This window comes from Dermacentor albipictus, unplaced genomic scaffold, assembly GCF_038994185.2.
Source record: "Dermacentor albipictus isolate Rhodes 1998 colony unplaced genomic scaffold, USDA_Dalb.pri_finalv2 scaffold_33, whole genome shotgun sequence".
Classification (NCBI taxonomy): Eukaryota; Metazoa; Arthropoda; class Arachnida; order Ixodida; family Ixodidae; genus Dermacentor; species Dermacentor albipictus.
In genome coordinates this window covers 2041805-2059721 of record NW_027225587.1, presented here as the reverse complement: position 1 = coordinate 2059721, position 17917 = coordinate 2041805, and the positions used below count along the sequence as shown (strand labels likewise).

At 43.1% G+C, this 17917-nt stretch overlaps 1 protein-coding gene across 2 annotated transcripts in view; it reads right to left on the bottom strand.

Annotated features, from left to right (window-relative positions):
* LOC135909094 (chromosome-associated kinesin KIF4-like) overlaps positions 1–17917 on the bottom strand; it is a 98879-nt gene that overhangs the window by 48066 nt on the left and 32896 nt on the right. For both annotated transcript variants that reach the window (XM_070529837.1, XM_070529838.1), the window contains 7 exons: positions 14125–14386; positions 12894–13004; positions 7430–7605; positions 5702–5926; positions 5098–5156; positions 4206–4287; positions 2834–2878 (listed from right to left, as the gene is read on the bottom strand). In XM_070529837.1, coding sequence (XP_070385938.1) covers positions 2834–2878; positions 4206–4287; positions 5098–5156; positions 5702–5926; positions 7430–7605; positions 12894–13004; positions 14125–14386 — 960 coding nt within the window. The remainder of the gene's footprint in view (positions 1–2833; positions 2879–4205; positions 4288–5097; positions 5157–5701; positions 5927–7429; positions 7606–12893; positions 13005–14124; positions 14387–17917) is intronic.

Genomic DNA, 17917 nt, shown 5'->3' with positions numbered 1-17917 from the left:
TGCGTTTGCACGTGAAGCCGCATCAACATCAACATCATTTCGACGCCGCATGGACGCTGTGCCAGAGAACGTTGTGGCGTCGTGCAAGCTAGAGTTACTGTATATGCTACCACAGGTAGCATATACTGTATATACTGCTACCACAGGTAGCATATACAGTAACTCTAGTGCAAGCGAGGACTTGCGTCATGCCGAAGCGAATATAAAAAAGACGCCGGGTGCTCAGCATAGAAGAAAAATTAGACATCGTCTGTGCTAACCACGACCAAAGCCGGTCGTGGTGCTACCGAACGTGACACGAAGAAGTCGGCGCTGGCCCGCGACATGGATCTGCTGTTGACTACAGTGTGTGGCATTTGGAATGCGAAGTTGCTCGGCAGCGCTGCTGCGACCGCGAAGACATGTCGGCTACGAGGTTCGACTGTTCACCATCGTTGCCGCTGTTGTTGCCGAAGTGTCAACTAGCGACAGTGATGAGGACGACACGGAAAGCGACAGCACGGGCTATTCAGGCCCGACAGTGGCAGAAGCTGCGCGTTACGTCAGCCTCATGAATGCGATCGTCGCAAGGAGAACAAGGGCGCGATAACGTAACTATTCCAAACGAAAAGTTTTCCGAACTCCAGCACCCGGCAATGAAATAGGCGCCCCAGCACTTATGCAGCACTACTGCGTGCGTGCACGGAGAATACGTAACGCCAACAAGGAATCTGCCGTGCGAGTGTTTGCCGAGAGGAGGAGGCGCTGACTGAGAAGCTGGCACGCAGCTTCAGTAAGTTTGAGTCCGCTGTCGTCGTGCTAGGCCGCCGCGACATCAAACGAAAATAACACTTACGTCCCGCGAAGTGAATAAATACTGCATGTTTTTTTCCCTTTCATCGCACTCTCTCTGAGTTCCGTTTTCGACAGGTAAGTGGGCGATCTCATGCTATTTCGCTTAAACAGTACTACCGTTTAGTACGTACTTTTTCCGAGCTCCGGCCGACTACGGTTTAACGAGGTTTCACTGTACTAATTTGCCATCGCAATCTATGCTTTGCTTTTCAGGCAAAACTGCTGCTTTCTTTTTCTCCGTGCCAATCGGCGCGATGAACGCGCAGATGGAGCAAGAGCCATCTCGACGTCGGGCACGTCAAACAGGGTCAGCCTCATCCGGTTACGCTGGCTGCGCCAGTGCTTCGAAGTATAGACGTTGTTCACGCCAATGTGACGTAGCGTATGTGTGCACGTGCTCACGCCGCGTTGGACTATATACGTGCCTAACCAAGCAATTTTTTTCTGACTTTCATCAGTTCGAATTTTGTATAATTCGAATTTTCGTAGCATCCCCGCAGAATTCAAATGAACTAGCTTTTACTGTATCAGAGGCAAGCTAGGTTAAAAAAAAAAAGACATTAAAATCGGGTGTACGTTATTGTGCGTGCATTGCTTTCTACTTTGAAACCGTAACCACTGGGTACATGTTAGAATCAGGTAAACACTGCCAAATGAAGCAGCAGTGCATAAATGTCTTTTTTTCTGCCCTCTTTATTCTAACTACCAAATATATAACTCCAATTCCATGGGTTCTGTCAAGACCAAATTAATGGAAGTCAACTGTATGGGAAAAACTAAATGTGCAGCAGGCACTTGGATTGGGCTTAAAGAAACATATGTCTGTAAAACTAAGGGAGTGCTGAAGAAAAGATAATTGCTGTAGCAGAAATGAGGTGCGTAGTTCTAGATGAAACATGACAACAGTGCACTCCATATTGGCAGTTGGCAATATTCCCAAAGACATAATAACGTATGGCACTTTTTCTTTACTGGTACCACTGACAAGTTAGATTCCAAGATGCGTTACAAATATCCTCTTTAGAATTTGTATGCGTAACTTATTCGCCAGTTCTCGTCAGTTAAAGTAAAGAAACTGCAAACATTGAGTTTCTGGTAAATTGAACCTCCCCTATACTCAATGTGTCTTCATTCCACATCTATGTACTGAGTGTTGCGCAAGCGACCACCTTATTGAAGTACTGTAGCTAGCTGGGCGAGTGAGTACAACTGTACGTTTACTTACAGCGCGAACGAGTTTATTTCTTACAAAAATCACTTAAACGAGGGTGTTTGTAAACACCCCTATTTATGTGGTGTTTGTAAGAAATAAACTTTCAGTCGTGAGTAAGCTCACGGTACGTCTTTCTTCTTTGTCCTTACTTGTTCGTTTGCGCGTAAGTAAAAATGCATTCCATTAAAGCCAGTGCCACATTTGACAGGATGTTCGACGTGCCACATTGCATCGGCAATGGTGACAGAATCGTTTGTGCTTTCTCATAATGAATGCGGCCAGTAGATAAAATGTCCATGTGCTCAAAGAAAGCGATTCAAGCTTTTTTTTGTTAAGTACAGAAATGAAGCATGACTGACTGTACTGTATATATAGATATAATTATACGAGGTAATTTTGAGGACTCATTAGAGAATGCAGAAAGCTTCATTCCACCACTTTCAATATCTTTCAATGAAGGCTGCACTGCCTTTCGATGAAATTGTGTAAACGACGTTCATCAACTGTGTACTATAATGCACAACTGAGGAAAACAAATATAGTCAGTCTATTATGGGTTAGTCGGTCCATATTTTTGAAACAGAAGTTAGTGAATACGATGTGTACACAGAGAAAAGGCGGATGGGCCACAATTTGGGCTCCAATTAGTTGGTCGAAGTACAGTGCTTGTCCCATTCACTTTGCTCGGTGTATTTGTCATTTGCTTTAACCACTGCTTCTCAGATGTGCTGAAAGCAGGGCAATAGAACACAGAAATAGCAAAAGCCAAGTCAAGTTTGACCTCACCTTGAAAAGTGACTCATTCAGCTTGCGCCTTTTCTGTTCACCAGCCTATAAAAAAAGAAGAAGAAAACCAGACAAGTGCTTCCTTTATGCAAAGACAACGTAATTACTATTTATCTTCCCTGCAAGATAAATACTAGATAAATGGAGATGGCCTCTTCTAGCCGTCTCCATTTAGTGCAGTGTTTATTATTCCCTTGCACAAGCGTTTTCCAGGCTTTTAAAGGGACGCTAAAGGCAAATATTAAGTCAAGCCAAAGTGATAGATTAGTGCTCTAGAATCTCTAAGGCGTAAATACTATCGTGAACAGAGCCTTAATAATCGAGAAATTTAGGTAAATGCAGGACACGATTAGAGACTTCCCTGGGACATTCAAGTACTTGCCAGATGACGAAAGCACTCCTCAGTTAAATTCTGGCACCAGTATTAAACCACTCGTTGCAGAAAACATCCTTGTATTGTACTATAAGATGAAATAAAATGCTACTTGTCCTATTCTATTTCATTTTTAGAAAAGAGGACTAATTGAATTTACCCCCGACAACGACGCAGGCGGTCAAAACATTTCATTTTCGCTCGACTCTGCGCCGTCCACGCTTTCGCATTTCAGTAGTTCCGTTATTGCGTAGTCCTGCGCTGGTTTTGCTGGCTTGCAAAACTAGCACGAACTGGGAGTAGCAGAGAATTCAACTTCCATGTGATGTCACGATATGTCGGAACGGCCTACACCACTTGACCAAAAAGCAGCTGCAGCGGTGAATCCACCGTTCTGATTTGGCTCGGTACCGCTGTCTGTCAGGCGCCGTTTTACTCACTGACGGCAGCAAAGGGCAGTGGTGGCATATGCAACGTCACCACTCCCCCAGTCAGATGGCGGGAGATTTGAATTTTGAAAAAGGTACTCGGATTCTTCAGATGCAATCTTCTCGTATTGCAAGTATTTTCTTGGCACGAAACAAGCGTTGTGAGGTTTCTGGAGTGGTATTTAAACAGTCCATGCCAACTTAGTATTTGTCTTTAGTGTCCCTTTAAGGGCAGTAGGTAGGGACACACAAAGCAATAATAATAACATGAAGTGTAAAAAAAGAGACAAGCGAAACAAATTACCAAGCCCATGCTATGCCTGAATCTTTTCTAGTCTCAACACTCCATTTTATCCACTGCCACCGTCTACCACGTCTGTCCCTTGCATTCATTGTTTGAACTCCGGTATTGAAAATGCTATTCATATCAAAGATGCGAATGCACATGCCAAATACATTGTTGAGAATTTGGCTAGAATGTGAAAATTGGCACTCAAGGACAAGCAGTGCACACAAACTTATTAGTCACTGTGTCAGTGCGACGGAAACAAGGAACAAACGAAGGACTCACCGAGAACTCCATTATGGAGTTTTGAAGTTCCCTCAGGAGGCTGGTTGCGTTATCACCATCAGCGTCACCAAGGTGACTGCCACTGTCATGAAAAATAGAAATAGCATAACATGATCATCTCTGTGATGCAGAGGGCAATGATAAAATGTTATGAAAAGCCAAGCAAATCGAGATATTATTGCTACGCTAATCGAGATAAAACAACTGTTTTGTTGCTATGTACAATCGAGTGCAAAAGTTGATCCTAAATTTCTTTTTTCTTCCCAGCGAAGGCATAAAGGCTGAAATCAAGCGTACTGCCCACGTGCGCCTGCTTGAGCAGCGCCATGCTTTTATAGAATCTTACGTTGACGGGCTGTGCTAGAAGAATTTTTTTTTTTTTTGCATATCCCGTGGTCTCTAGACTACTGTACTTGACTGTACACATCACGCCTTCACCTCCACCGTCATGTGCAAGCGTGCCTTGTGGTAACAACAAATGCCTGCTAACTTGCTCAGCTATCAGTCGTTCTAAATATTATTTCAGAATTATATCTTTTATGGCACTGCAAAACATAATTGCTAATACAGCTGAACTTTCTCTGTAGCATCTATATAAGGTAGGCACCAAATCAAAATGATGCTCACACCACACAAAGTCACGAAGATAGAAGCAGAGGAACACAGTCTGGTTAGCCCTCATTCGCTCGTGTTTCATTTGTCCACGACAGTACCATATAATAAATACAGATAGAGCATGTTTCACAGATCGCTATATCATAACAGCAAACATCCTACTGAAGTGGAATTTATGTTGCCTTACAAACAATAATGGAGAAATCACATAAACAGGAGTCAGCATTACAGCTCTCTCTTTTTAACCAAGAAAGTAGGTAAAGTAAACCATACTTACTCTATCTTTTCGGACATTTGAGTAATAAGCTCCTTCAGCTTCTGAACCTCAAGCTCAGTCTGAAAGATAAAATAATATATAAGCACGAATTGATTAAAAAAGTTCAAGGAGAATAACAAATCTAGGCTTTGAAGACTCCTGAGAGGAGGGGGGGGGGTAATTGAAGGAAGCACTAATAGGCAAATGTTGAGAGGTTTTTCTACTTGCAATTTTTTTTTCACATCTTGTTTAAAAAATTTGGTCAGGCTCGGCATGTGTATGGCTATGACGACTATAAGTATGTTAACCAGGTCTTTTTATTCAAGAACAAACATAAGCATCTCAGCTTAGTTATCTATGTACATACTCATGGATAACTATAACTGCATTCTTTCTACTACAGTTATACAATGTGTGTTCACAACTCAATCATTGTGGTGTTACAAGTTTACTTTACATCACTGCCTCTCCTCACAGCAACACTTCGTTTCTTTGTACTGTAAAGTTGAGTAGGCTCACAGCTATTTGCCACAGACATGCTGTTTCCCGTCATTGCTCTTGTTCAAAAGGCAGCATGACTTAGTTAAACATACTTCGCAACACAGAATTTTAACACTGCACTCACAATGATGAGACGTTCTGAGTTCTCGCCAAGCTGGTCAAGTGCACGGTGAAGCTCCCCGCTCAAACGCTGATTTTCATTCTCGAGTTCTGCGTTGCGTGACAGCACCAATGCCAGGTCTTTCTTAGATTCACCACCATCTCCCCCGGACTCCTCGCCTCCGGGCTGGTCTCCTCCTTCACCTTGCAGAGTCCGGCATCTCATCAGCTCAATCCTTGCTTCCTGGAGCTGCAGGTCAGCATAAGCAAGAAAATACCTTACAAGGGACACAATGAAACAGTTTTGACGACGTATCCGCTGACGCTCTAGGCTAGAGATTTCAGTGTTGCAACAGTAGTTGAGGATGGTTGTTGTGGGAGTTTGGGGGAGGGCAGTGTCATTTAGAATAGCTAATGCAAAAGAAAGCTGCCTCCAAATTATGATCGACAAATGCTGTTAGGCTTATCTTGCGAAGGTTGAGATAATATGAAACTTCCACACCTGTAGCGTCCCTAGAATGTCCCTACACGAGCGATAACACATCTCTTGGCCCGTCCATATATGGAAAACTCTAAAATATGCATAAGAAGACTGGCCGACCCGTGTGCCAGACTTATTAACTTATTTATGCTGAAATGTGATGAACAACAGACATCTCTTGCTTTTTCACGTTTATACATTTCCCTAGTTATGTCAGCAACCTCAAGATGTGTAGTCTTGTTTTTCATACGTCTGCTTTTGTCCATTTATTGTTTATTGTTAAGAACATTAACTCCTTTAAGTTTTGGAAGAGCTCTGCTACTCTAAGCCCTCACATCTCCGAGGTGGTTAGGACGAGTGCTGCTCATCCTTGCAGTAATTGTTCTCTCCGTGAGTGTTTTGCAGGACAGACACTCGTCCGCAGCTTGATTTGTGTTTAGGTTGGCATTTCGCAGCAAGTGCCTGGTTATTTCTTCTACATCTGGAGCATGTTTATCATGCAGCAACCTGTACTTCCAAATGGCGTCCAACGGAGGCAACGTGTGTGTCGCCAGCTTGTCTCCCTGAAAAAGGGGGCATTTCTTCATCGTCTTCCTACGATGATGGTTCTGACACCAAGGTCTACATCACTGTAGGAAGCGAAGACAAAAGCGATGATGACTGAGGTTAGCAGCTTCTTGGAAGAAGAAGACAAAGGCAAGCTCGCAGGACGACATCACAAGTTCGTGTCTGGACTAGAATTGATGCGAACAGCATTTTGCTGAAGCCTCCACTGTATCTTTCTTTTCTGTACTCAGCAAGAAGTTTACCGTAAGCTCGCCAGCTGAATTATACCGAGTGTTTTCTAGAGGAGCTGCTTTTCATGACAGTCGATGAAATGAATCAAAATACTCAAAATCAAAATACTCAAATGCTCAAGGCTGCGTAATCCCTAGTTTTGAGCAGTACCACCCTCTGCCAAAGCTCCCTCAGCCAAACAACGTTCTGTTAGCATGAGCAGCTAACGTGATAAAGACAAAAAAATTCCCTTCCACAATTTTTGTCGATTACTAGAAGGTGGTTGGTGCACTTGTACTATGGCATACAATAAACTTCAGTAACCAACTATTATTCATTCTATGGGTCAATTATGTTTTGCTGCCTCAAAAACCTACTCTTTATGACAAGGTTTTTGCAAGCAGCAATTAAAAAATAAGAATTCCGGGTAAGAAATTATTGGATAAAACAAGACAGTTAAGGGTTAAACATTGCACACATAGAAGGGTAACTTGCCTGCTGACGAAGCAGAGCGACTTCAGCCTGCACTGGATCGATGTTCACAATAGGCTTATTCTTTATCTTCCTTGCCCGGTCTGCATACCGCAGGGTGTTCAAGGTTTCCTCCAAGTTACTATCTGCTGGGCTAACACAGGCAATCATCACAGTGTGGCTGTTGCCTCCCAAGGAATCTATGTGAAAGACAAATGGATTTGGAAGAAATATAACTTCAAGAAATCATGTGTTGTCATGGTGTAGTTATGGCACACAAGCAGCAACGCTATCCCGAACAATGAATTACGTAAGTAGGATTGTTTTAGAAGGTAGGTAGACTTGTGCCCACGAAGCGAGGAGAGAATTGCATGTTAATCACAGCAGTGAGCGTGATCAGCAGTTGTCAAACTGTGAAGTCCAGCCGCTGTGCACATATCTGTCATTGTACTTCTATATTCAAAAGCCGATAGTGGTGCTCAGGTTAGTCGAAGTAAGTACTGCGGCACTTGCGACTAGTGTATGACCTGATTATGATAAGCCCATCCAGTAATTTAAATGATGACAGCGTTCATATTCTGGTAGAGCAAGGACATTTTTTCTTAAAAGCAATAACACGACGTTGATGCTTTAGTGAAAGTGCCCTCCAGCCAAAAGTAAAACAGTGCAAGCACAGTAGTAATATTTAAACACTTAAATGGTTCTTTACAGTACCGTGCACCTCATTCTTTCATACAGAAATACAACTTTCTCTCATTTGGAAAAACAAAGATTTACTCCCAATACACTAAAAATGCAATAAATAAAAAAAGATACAGTTTCGCCCGAAAGGCAAAACATTGATTGTGATAGCAAATTAGTAGACAGCTGTACGAATAATAAGGGTGGTTGTCTTATGGGCCATATAAACTTTTAAACAGTCGCTTACTATGGTGGTAACGCTTGCGTAAGCAAACATGAACACGTCTCGCGCAATGAAAGTGGAAACTCTTTATCAGCGGTAGCAGCAAGGGAATCATGGAGCAAATTTATCTTTGTGTGACCTCTCGCTTCAACGCGAACTAAGCGACGAGAGCACAATGCGGCGTGCCTAGATGCACAGACACTGTCTCCATCGTATATTACTTTCAAGGTAGGTGCCGTGCGTAGCAGCCTCCGTAGTAGAATGCGTGTCCTGCACGCAAGTTTCGGTAACTCCGAACGCCCGTGATGCGGCCCGATTTCCATTCGTCTCCGCACACATAATCACTTTCCTTTTAATTATAGCATTGTAATGAAGTCAGCATGTCTTTGCAGTCGGCACTTCCATGCTGATAACGCAAATGAAGAAAACGGGAAGACAAGACAATGCAACACATACTATAGCACATTCAGGAAGCTACGGCAGCTAAAGTCAGATACAACTTAAGTCTGCAGTGAAGCCCTGCCCAAGCCCTCATAACCGCCAGCCACTGTACCTCCGCGAGGCTGCAAATGGTTCGTACTTCAAGCTTTCCCTGTTACCTAAATAAGGCGTTAACCACAAAAATAACGTTATACGTGCGTAATTTTATACGTTTTCATTAGTCTGTTATAGTGGAATGCTGAAAGCCTAATTATTTATTGAACTGAAATAAAACGCTTGCTTCACTGCAATTATTTACTGTCAAGTTTCATTTCAGTTGGTAGTGGTAGTGGAGTTTCACAAGTAAAACGGGCTTGGCAATGAGGTAGAGTGAAATGCTCAGACTCCGTACACTTTGTCCATGTCTGTTGCACACCTCATCATTGCCACTGATGAAAAGACTCTGCAAGAACAGCAGACGCTCCGAAGGTATTAAGTGCGACACCATTTTGAAAATGTCGCATGACGATGACTTTGTTTGCTTCTGTGATTGGCTATCGGAGAAACAATGCCTTGCAGTCTGTGTGCCTTGGTTGCCAACTGCTGTTTCTTTAAGCTGTATCCTACTATAGGCTCGAAGCGCATACGAGGCCCGATGTGGTAACACAGATTTAGGGCTGTATTTGGTTCTAACGCACACGCAATTTTTGGACATGTTTCATCGCAAAAAACAGTGCGCGTTATATTCAAGCAAATACGGTAGTTTAAGGGAAAACTACCTCTGAATTGTCCACATACTTTTCGTTAAATTTGAGCCGCCCACCCTCGAGCAGGTAGTGGTGACATTGCATACGCCATCACCGCCTTTTACTCCCATTAGTGAGCAAAATGGGGCCGAACAGACGGCACTATGGTTTGCTGTGCAAAACGCAAACATGCTGCCGTGGAGAAACCAAGCGAAGAGTTGGATTCGCTGCTGCAGCTGCTTTTGGTGAAGCGGCACAGACCATTTGGGAATTCCACGACATCACACAGACGTGGTATTCTCTGCTTCTTGCTGTTTGTGAGAGTTTCACAAGCGAGCAAAACCAGTGCAGCACTATGCGAAAACGAAACTAGTGAAATGCAAAAGTGAGGGCAGCACAGAGTGGCGAAATCATCCTTTTGACTGTACGCATTGTTGTCAAGTTGTCAATGAGTTTTTTCTAAAAATCAAATGGAGCTGGACAAGTAGCAATTTTTTTTCCATCTTGTACTGCAATGCACTTATCTTTTTATCACATACGCTTGGGTACTCATGACAATTTAAAATTAGGAGTGCCTTTGTCATCAGGCTAGTACTTGAATGCCCCAAAGGAGCCTAATCGTATCCTGCATTTACCTCAACTTCTTGATTACTGAGCTCTGTTCGCGTTAATATTGATGGCTTAGACATTCTCAAGCACTAACCTATCAGTTTAGCTCGACTTAATATTTACCTTTAGTGTCCCTTTAAGCACAGTGGAGCCAGAACTAAACAATGATTGCTTCAGCAATACATCTCTCATGGGGGACATCACAATCCATGCGACCACTGAAATCTTTAGCTTATTTGTATGCATGTTACCCGTCGCGACATACCATGTTACCCCACATCCAGACAAGTCACAATGCTGATAATGACATCTTATGATGCTATTTCCAGCCGCAGCATGTTAGAAATGGTTGTGTTAAATGGACGTTTCTAGCATAAGAAAAAAAAATGCGGCACATTGACAGGTGCGTTACTGTCGATGCTTTACACCATCAGCTATGTAGAATATCGCCGGCCACTGCAATAACAGCTCCGTTATGAGTTAAACAGGTCAAACTAAACTAAAGGAAACAAAAAAAAATGGCTGTGGCTTAGGTAAGGTTAAGCCCAGGATGCGAAGCATACTAGCCTTTATTTTAGTTGTTGAACCACTGCTTAGCCTGGTGAACTGCTGTTGCTTGGCTATATTTGGTTCGGCTAGACGAAGAAACAACTCATGCATTACTGCTTCGCCTTCAAGAGTGGAACGCGACAGTGTTCCCGTCGACCCGCCAAGGGGTGTAAGACAATGGGCTACAGGGCAGCGACTACGCGCCCCGCATTGGACGCGGTGAGCGTCGAGCAAAGCAGCGTTCGGCGCGGCAACGAAATGTGCGCCTGAGCAAGAGACGCACGCCTTAGAAACAGCTCGTTTCTAAGGCAACACCGCATTCACTAGAGGCGCTTTTGTACCGCTTTGAAGCATCGTACTCGTGGCTCAGTGGTAGCGTCTCCGTCCCACACTCCGGAGACCCTGGTTCGATTCCCACCCAGCCCGTCTTGCAAGAGTTGAGCCAAAGCCACTTCTCCTCTGTCGTGACGTCACGGTGTCACGTGGTTTCATGGCGACACCGCCGCGCCTGAGGAGCTGGGTTGAGCTCTCGTAATATGCTTCGCATAAAAAAAAGATTCTCAAGTCATATGGTTTAACCTCTGCTGTGTCATGGGCAAGCTGGTACGTCCACGCGTTTCTGGTAAAAACGGCCAAGGAAAAGCTCTGCCAATCGACAGTGTTTTTCAGTTTAGCAATGCCATAGACAAGCTAGTTTTGTCTCTGCTTTGTCGTACTTCTGGTAGATGGCAGCACACAATCCATGGTGCAGCACAAGCAGGAGCTAGTTTATTCTGGTGGAGGAAGTAAAGCATGCTTGCAGCTAAGGCCTTTAAAAATAAATTGACCGTTTTTGGACAGAATTCACGATAATAGCCTAGCACGGAAGGGATTAATAGAGTCGAACCCACTTATAACGATACCGGCTTTAACAATATATCGGTTATAACAATGAGAAGCTGCTGCACAGTCAACTTTTGTATGTTTTTTATGGTGATATAACCTGTAGCACTCGCACATCGCTTACCACCCGTGAACACTGTTTGCAGTTGCTATAGAAGCGCCATTCTTTAACGCCGACAGCCGTGGCTTGTTACAAGTGATCGGAGACCCACGAAGCAGTTAAACGAGTGAACACAATCATCAGCCGGGTGGAGGAAGGTGGTGGAGAGGGGCACCGGCCTCCCCTCCCTTATAGTTTTCTCACATCAGCTCTGCGCTCCCCCTATTTAGATTTTTTCGTGCAACACAGTTATAACAATTATCGGTTATAACAATGGAATTTTCGTGGCACTTTAGTATTGTCATAAGTGGGTTCGACTGTATCTTGAAATCGCGCAATGAGCTTAACTCTGGTTAAACCCTGCACCACTTATTGTACAGGCCTGCATATAATACGAGAATTTTTCCCAGTTATTAGCATTTCAAATTTCCACCTCGTACTATATGCAGAACCAAAGAAAAATTTCAGTCAAAATCTTTGCTGCTGCATTGATAGCATCCTCATCGTCCTCTAGCGTACAGGAGGTGCCTTATAGAGACAGCGTGGGTTTGGCTGCCATAACCTGCTTGTGGATGCATGGGCGAGCATCCCAGAGGACCTTGTGCGTCATGCTTTTAGGAAGTGTGGCATTTCAAACATCCTCAATGACACAGAAGACAACCATCTTGGGGAAGAGTTCCCAAACAAGGAATTGTCTTAAAACAGTTCAACCAGGGCTAAAGATGCTTTAACCGCAAAGTGCGACGTTGTTCTACAAGGAAATAATAAAATTTAAAAATTATGGGGTTTTACATGCCAAAACCACTTTCTGATTATAAGGCACGCCGCAGTGGGGGACTCCGGAAATTTCGACTACCTGGGTTTCTTTAACCGTGCACCTAAATCTAAGTACACGGGTGTTTTCGCATTTCAGCCTCGTCGGAAACAAAACTGATACTAAATAAATGTTTTCTCCGAGTTTGGCTCCCTCATATTATGTGCGGATGAAACTTTTCTTTCACCATCCCCAAATCTCGCCCCGCATTATATGCAGGTCCATATTATATGCGTGCTTTCACGGTATATGTCTCTGGTAATACAGTATCTTCATAAATGGCAATGTGCGTACAGATAGGCCATAACTAGTCACTATAGAATGGATAAATAAAATTTGACCAATGGAGCTTTCCATTTTCCAAGCTGATGAACAACCGTTTTCTGCAACATAAAAAAACTCCTGAAAGAACTTCCTACCAGTCATTGAGTACATGTTATATGTGAGCTAAGCATGTTACGCACCCTGCAGCAGACGTGTCAGCTTTGAATTCCGATACGGCACATGAGAATGGCCGTCGCAGAGGGCACTGATGACATTTCCAAGCGACAGTAGGCCTTGATTGATGGTGATGCCTACACAATAACACAGAAATAACAGTAAACAAATTTTAACCATTTCAGATATAAAAAGAAAGCAAGAAAGAATAGGTATTTTGAGAGTGACGGTGTCGAAAAACAGCAATTTTTTTTTTTTATGCAGTTACCTAGGACAAGACACTCCGAATCATGCCTAAGCTTACTGTAGGCACAAACGATTGCCTATAGTTGCGATTTCAGATTACAATAAGCACAAAGATAAAAAGGTGAATGGGGGTAACGATAAGCAGTACAAGAAGCATTTGGCAGATGTTCACATGAGGTGGCATCAGCAAAAGCCACCAAACAAATTTATTAAAAGGTTACAGGTAAGCGTTAGCGTCGTCACTAATGTGGTAAGCTTGACTTATCTTTCAAGGCTGCCTTCCCTTTTCATCAAACTTGCAAGTTTTTTATGGGCAGTGCACAAGAAAAAACAATGCTAAAAACTGAGAAAACCTCAATGTTCCATGAAACATGCCAATCCACAAAACTATTTCTCCTTTACAGGGACTGTGGGCACAATGAACGGAAAGGTGCATCAAAAGCAAAAGCCCTGATCAAAATTAATGATATTTAAAACGTTTTGCATACATCTTGAAGCACTTCCGACTTGACCAGTGGTGCAAATTTGAATAATATATGTAAGGTCTTTCAGTAAAACAAGTTGGAAGGTAGACTGTCAGCTGGGTGTTTGCTCTCAGCATCCGTATGTTGTCATATAACAGGTTCACTTCGTCCATTGTCTTTTTCAATGTGTTACATCTGGCATATTTTCAATGGCTGGACAGGTGCTTTCCCAGTATGCCAGACATCAAGTATTTGAAGCTGTCATATGTGACATTCCTGTAGAAAGTTCTTGCATGTAGTCTACATCAGCTAAACTTGAGAATGCTCACTGAAGAGTTGAACATTTTTGTTTCATTCTACTGCCATATGCTCTTGTTTATGAATATGCAAGAAATGTACCAAATCTAAATTTTTATACGGCAGAATTAACTGGCACTTGAAAAGGTAATGTTAGGCGCTTTTATGCCACAGCTTGGGTCAGTGAAGTGCATAAAATCAATAAGATCAATGTAAAAAAAAATTTAAAAAAATTGTCAAGCCAGTGAACCTTCTTTGAGCCTTTCGCCAACTGCTTTGGTCTTTCCAGCCCTTTCCGAGCCAGCGAGGTCAACCAGATGGAATTTTGCCACCATTATGGCACCACCACTGGACTTCTCCTGCTGCTCCACAGTCAGTGTGAAGATTGCGTGCGAACGAGATGAGCGCGCGTTCATGTTGGTCGAGGCGGTGCTTCGACTTGCAGAGCCGACCTCCAGAAGACGGATTGTCTCCTCAGGGGTGGTCACGTTCAGCTCCGTCAAGTTGAAAATCTGCGAAGCAAGAACATTTTGCAACCGGACGCTTGAGAACGACCACCTGTCAACACAATGCAGGCTGAAAAACATGCACAGTGATATCTGCTTCAACCACGGTGTACAGATTTGTGTATGTGACTTGCTTTTGCTGGTTCTGTCCACTGGTGCGAAGGAAAAAGAAACCATGGGCATAAAGCTTTGGGTAAAATGAATTTTTGTCGTACTCTGCGAGTCCGTTTCACCTTATTGTGCTATGTGTCACTTAAGCAGATGACATTGCTGAAGGCATTACCATAGTTGACATGATGTACAATGTGTCGCGCTCTGTCAGCAATGGTGAAAGAATAACTTTTCCTTTTTCGCAATGCTTGCAGCCAATAACCAACTCGTGCATGTGCTGCGAGAGCCTGTGGTGCAATTCTTCTAATGCAATTGGCATTCGAATACTTCGCCCACTTTCTAGTCTGTGTGCCCAAGTCTAACCGTTTTCGCCCGAACTTCAATTAAAATATATATATATCTATGTGACTGGATGGAACCCGCGTCACCCAGGTTTCCTGAAGCACAGAAATCCGATGCTTCAACACACTACGAATGCTTGCGGGAAGGGAGGGATTAGTGGTATCTTTTTGGCCTCTACGTGTTGATGGCAGCACACTCCACAGATGCACATTTGACTGATAAAAGCGAGAAGACTCGCTATTCTAGCTGACAATGAATAAATGTTTTACGCTTGAAATATATGGATATACAATCATGCCGTAGTTCATTCCAAGTCAGATATGCTGAACACTATCTCTGTACTGCCAGCTGGATGAAAAAAAAACTGGCTGCAGTTTGAAAACGACATTCAGTAAAGCTTTCTTTGTAGCACCTGAACATATACATACTGAGTTCTGTGGCGGCCGTGTGACGCATGCGTGTTGTATTAACGCAATTAACATTATTAGCCTACTCACCCCCACTACAGATTGTAAGTAAATGTCTTCAACACGGCTTGATGCTACACATTGTTTCAATAATAATGGCATTAACATTGACAGACATTGTAAGATGCATTTTGTGTAATTTTTTATGTAAAGAATGTAACATGACTGAGTGCATAAAAATTATTAAATAAGTATGTAAAATTGAGGGCTCACTGTAAGATGCACCCATTATCCTAGCACAGACTTTCTTTCACTGCAGCGACAACATCCCATGCAAGTATAAGCATAATATTTCAGGATATACCCCATTTGCTCATGTAAGGCCCGCACCCCCACTTCACAGTGCGAAGAGTTGAAAAAAAAAAAAAAAAGATTCACTAGCAGCAAATTGCACTGGCCAATCTAGAGCAGTGTGGCGAATCCAGGAGATCACAACAACACCTAGCAGGGGTGACCCAGTCCAGATCGACTGACAAAAAATAGACATGCTCCAGCAGAAAGTACAACTTCTGCTGGAGCATGTCTGGGCCCCACATCTACTTGCCATATCAGACAACACCTCAAAAAGCTGAAAACAGCCGAGCCACCTGGCCAATCGAGAAGTTACGGCATGGCATCATTGAATTTCTGGTGAAATCTGTCTCTTCTCAGTGGATTCATCATAAATTTTTCATGCATACTCGCGTGCTGGTGAATTCCTGCGAACCGCTGCAAAATGGCGCTAACCTGCATCTCAAAACCAGTCAGTGACTGTAAATGTGTTCACAGTAAGCTGCCAGTAGTTGCATTTATTTGTATAGCAGTCTGGACACAGTTGTAGGTTTTAGCGAGTATCCATAAGCCTGCCTCGTGTAAGGCTTGTACCTCGTAAAAATTCACAAAAAGAAGTGCGGACCTTATCAGAGTAATTAGGGTATGTTCTGCTTAGTTGGGCGAACCTTTGTGGAACAAGGTTAAAATGTTCTACTTAAGAACCATATCAAACGAAATTAACAGTGATATGTAGTAGCAGTGGCAAGAAGCTCCACTGATTTTTGAGCGCCATGCGTCTCACAGCAAACTGACAAAGTTTCAGTGCATTCGGTGCGATGGAAAAATTTTATTCCAATTTGTTTTTATAACAAAGTTGAACTGTAGAGTAGTCTGGCAATGCTAAGTGGAAACGAAACGAATTACACCCCAGGAAATGGCTTTTTTTAAGTAAGAGAATGCAATCTCGAAGGCCATGCCTTTGTGTACTGCAAGTACAGAAGCAATTGCAGAAGCACAATATACGTCACGATTGCCATGCGTTGTTTTGTCTGCGTGTGAGCCTCGGCAGTCTGCTGCTGCTTTCTTTAACACGAGTGAAGGGTCTCTGGTACAATCCTGTGCATTGAGTGCTGCGCATTGAGTGCCAGAATGTGTGGAGCAAAACATCCAAAACATGTGGTTACCAACTGTTTCGAAACAGACGACACAGCGATCGCCCCTCATTTCCTGACATCACACAGTTTATACCAAAATGGCTGTTGCTATTGGTGGGAGAGATTTAGAGGTAGCGATTCCAAATAGAAATTTCAAATTAAAATATGTGCTGAGAGCCCAGTTTTTCTGTGTGTGGAACCATATTGTGCCCTATACTCTCTGTTACAGAGATAAAACTGAGAATAGTCAGACGACCATGTCATGGCCCTACATGCGTTTTACATGGGTTCAACTTAGAACATTTTGCAGACATGTTACACTTAGTGGAACCTATGTGGAATGAGACAGTGCATAACTGACAGAAAGCCCTATTAGATGTCAAGCATAAATTCAAGCTGGGTGAATTGTATGATCCTTTGGCCCAAGATAAGTTTGCCAGATCTTCACTGCAGGCAGCAGTGAGTTCCACTTGCTCGGTGGAGTTTGAGGTACGATGGCAAGATTGACAGTTTTCCACAGCTAACTGTTGTTCTGTCAAAGCTACAAAGCTTATTGCCCACCTAAATTTGACTTTGCAGGACTAGAGTTCAGTGACAGCTTTCTTAAGATGTGCAATTCAAGTGCATGAAGAGCCTGCTCACAGTCTGGCTAGTACAACATGGCTACACAAACAGTCACCAAATTTCAGGCAAACCAAACTTAAGCTCCATCTTGTGACACTCTGGTGTCAGTTATTAGTGGGACGTTGGCTCCTTTGCAGACTGTGCGACAAGAGCCCACAGAGACAGTTGTGTTCTTTCTTTTTCTCATATTTCGCACCCCTTTCACCATTACAGTGTAGCAAATTGGAGATATCATTTGGTTAACCTCCCTGTCTTTACCTGGCTTTTATGTCTCTCTCTCTCTCTCTCCCCCTGGTGTCAGTGTAGCATATAGTGCTGTTCACAGAACAAACCTTTATGAAAAGAACACGTGCATGACAAATGATCAAATATAGTAGAGCAAATTAAAATGTTTCTCAATGATATTACTATGTAAAGAATACATATGTGCTTAAAACAAATATTGGATATATGAAAGGCATTTTCGTGCTGGATGTGACTTCATTAAAGCAAGGCTTGACTTTAGTCCAAACATGCTTGCTAAGAATCAGAGTGCGAGGGGGGGAGGGGAGACATCCGGTGGATGCAGAACTACTCTGTGGTGGAAG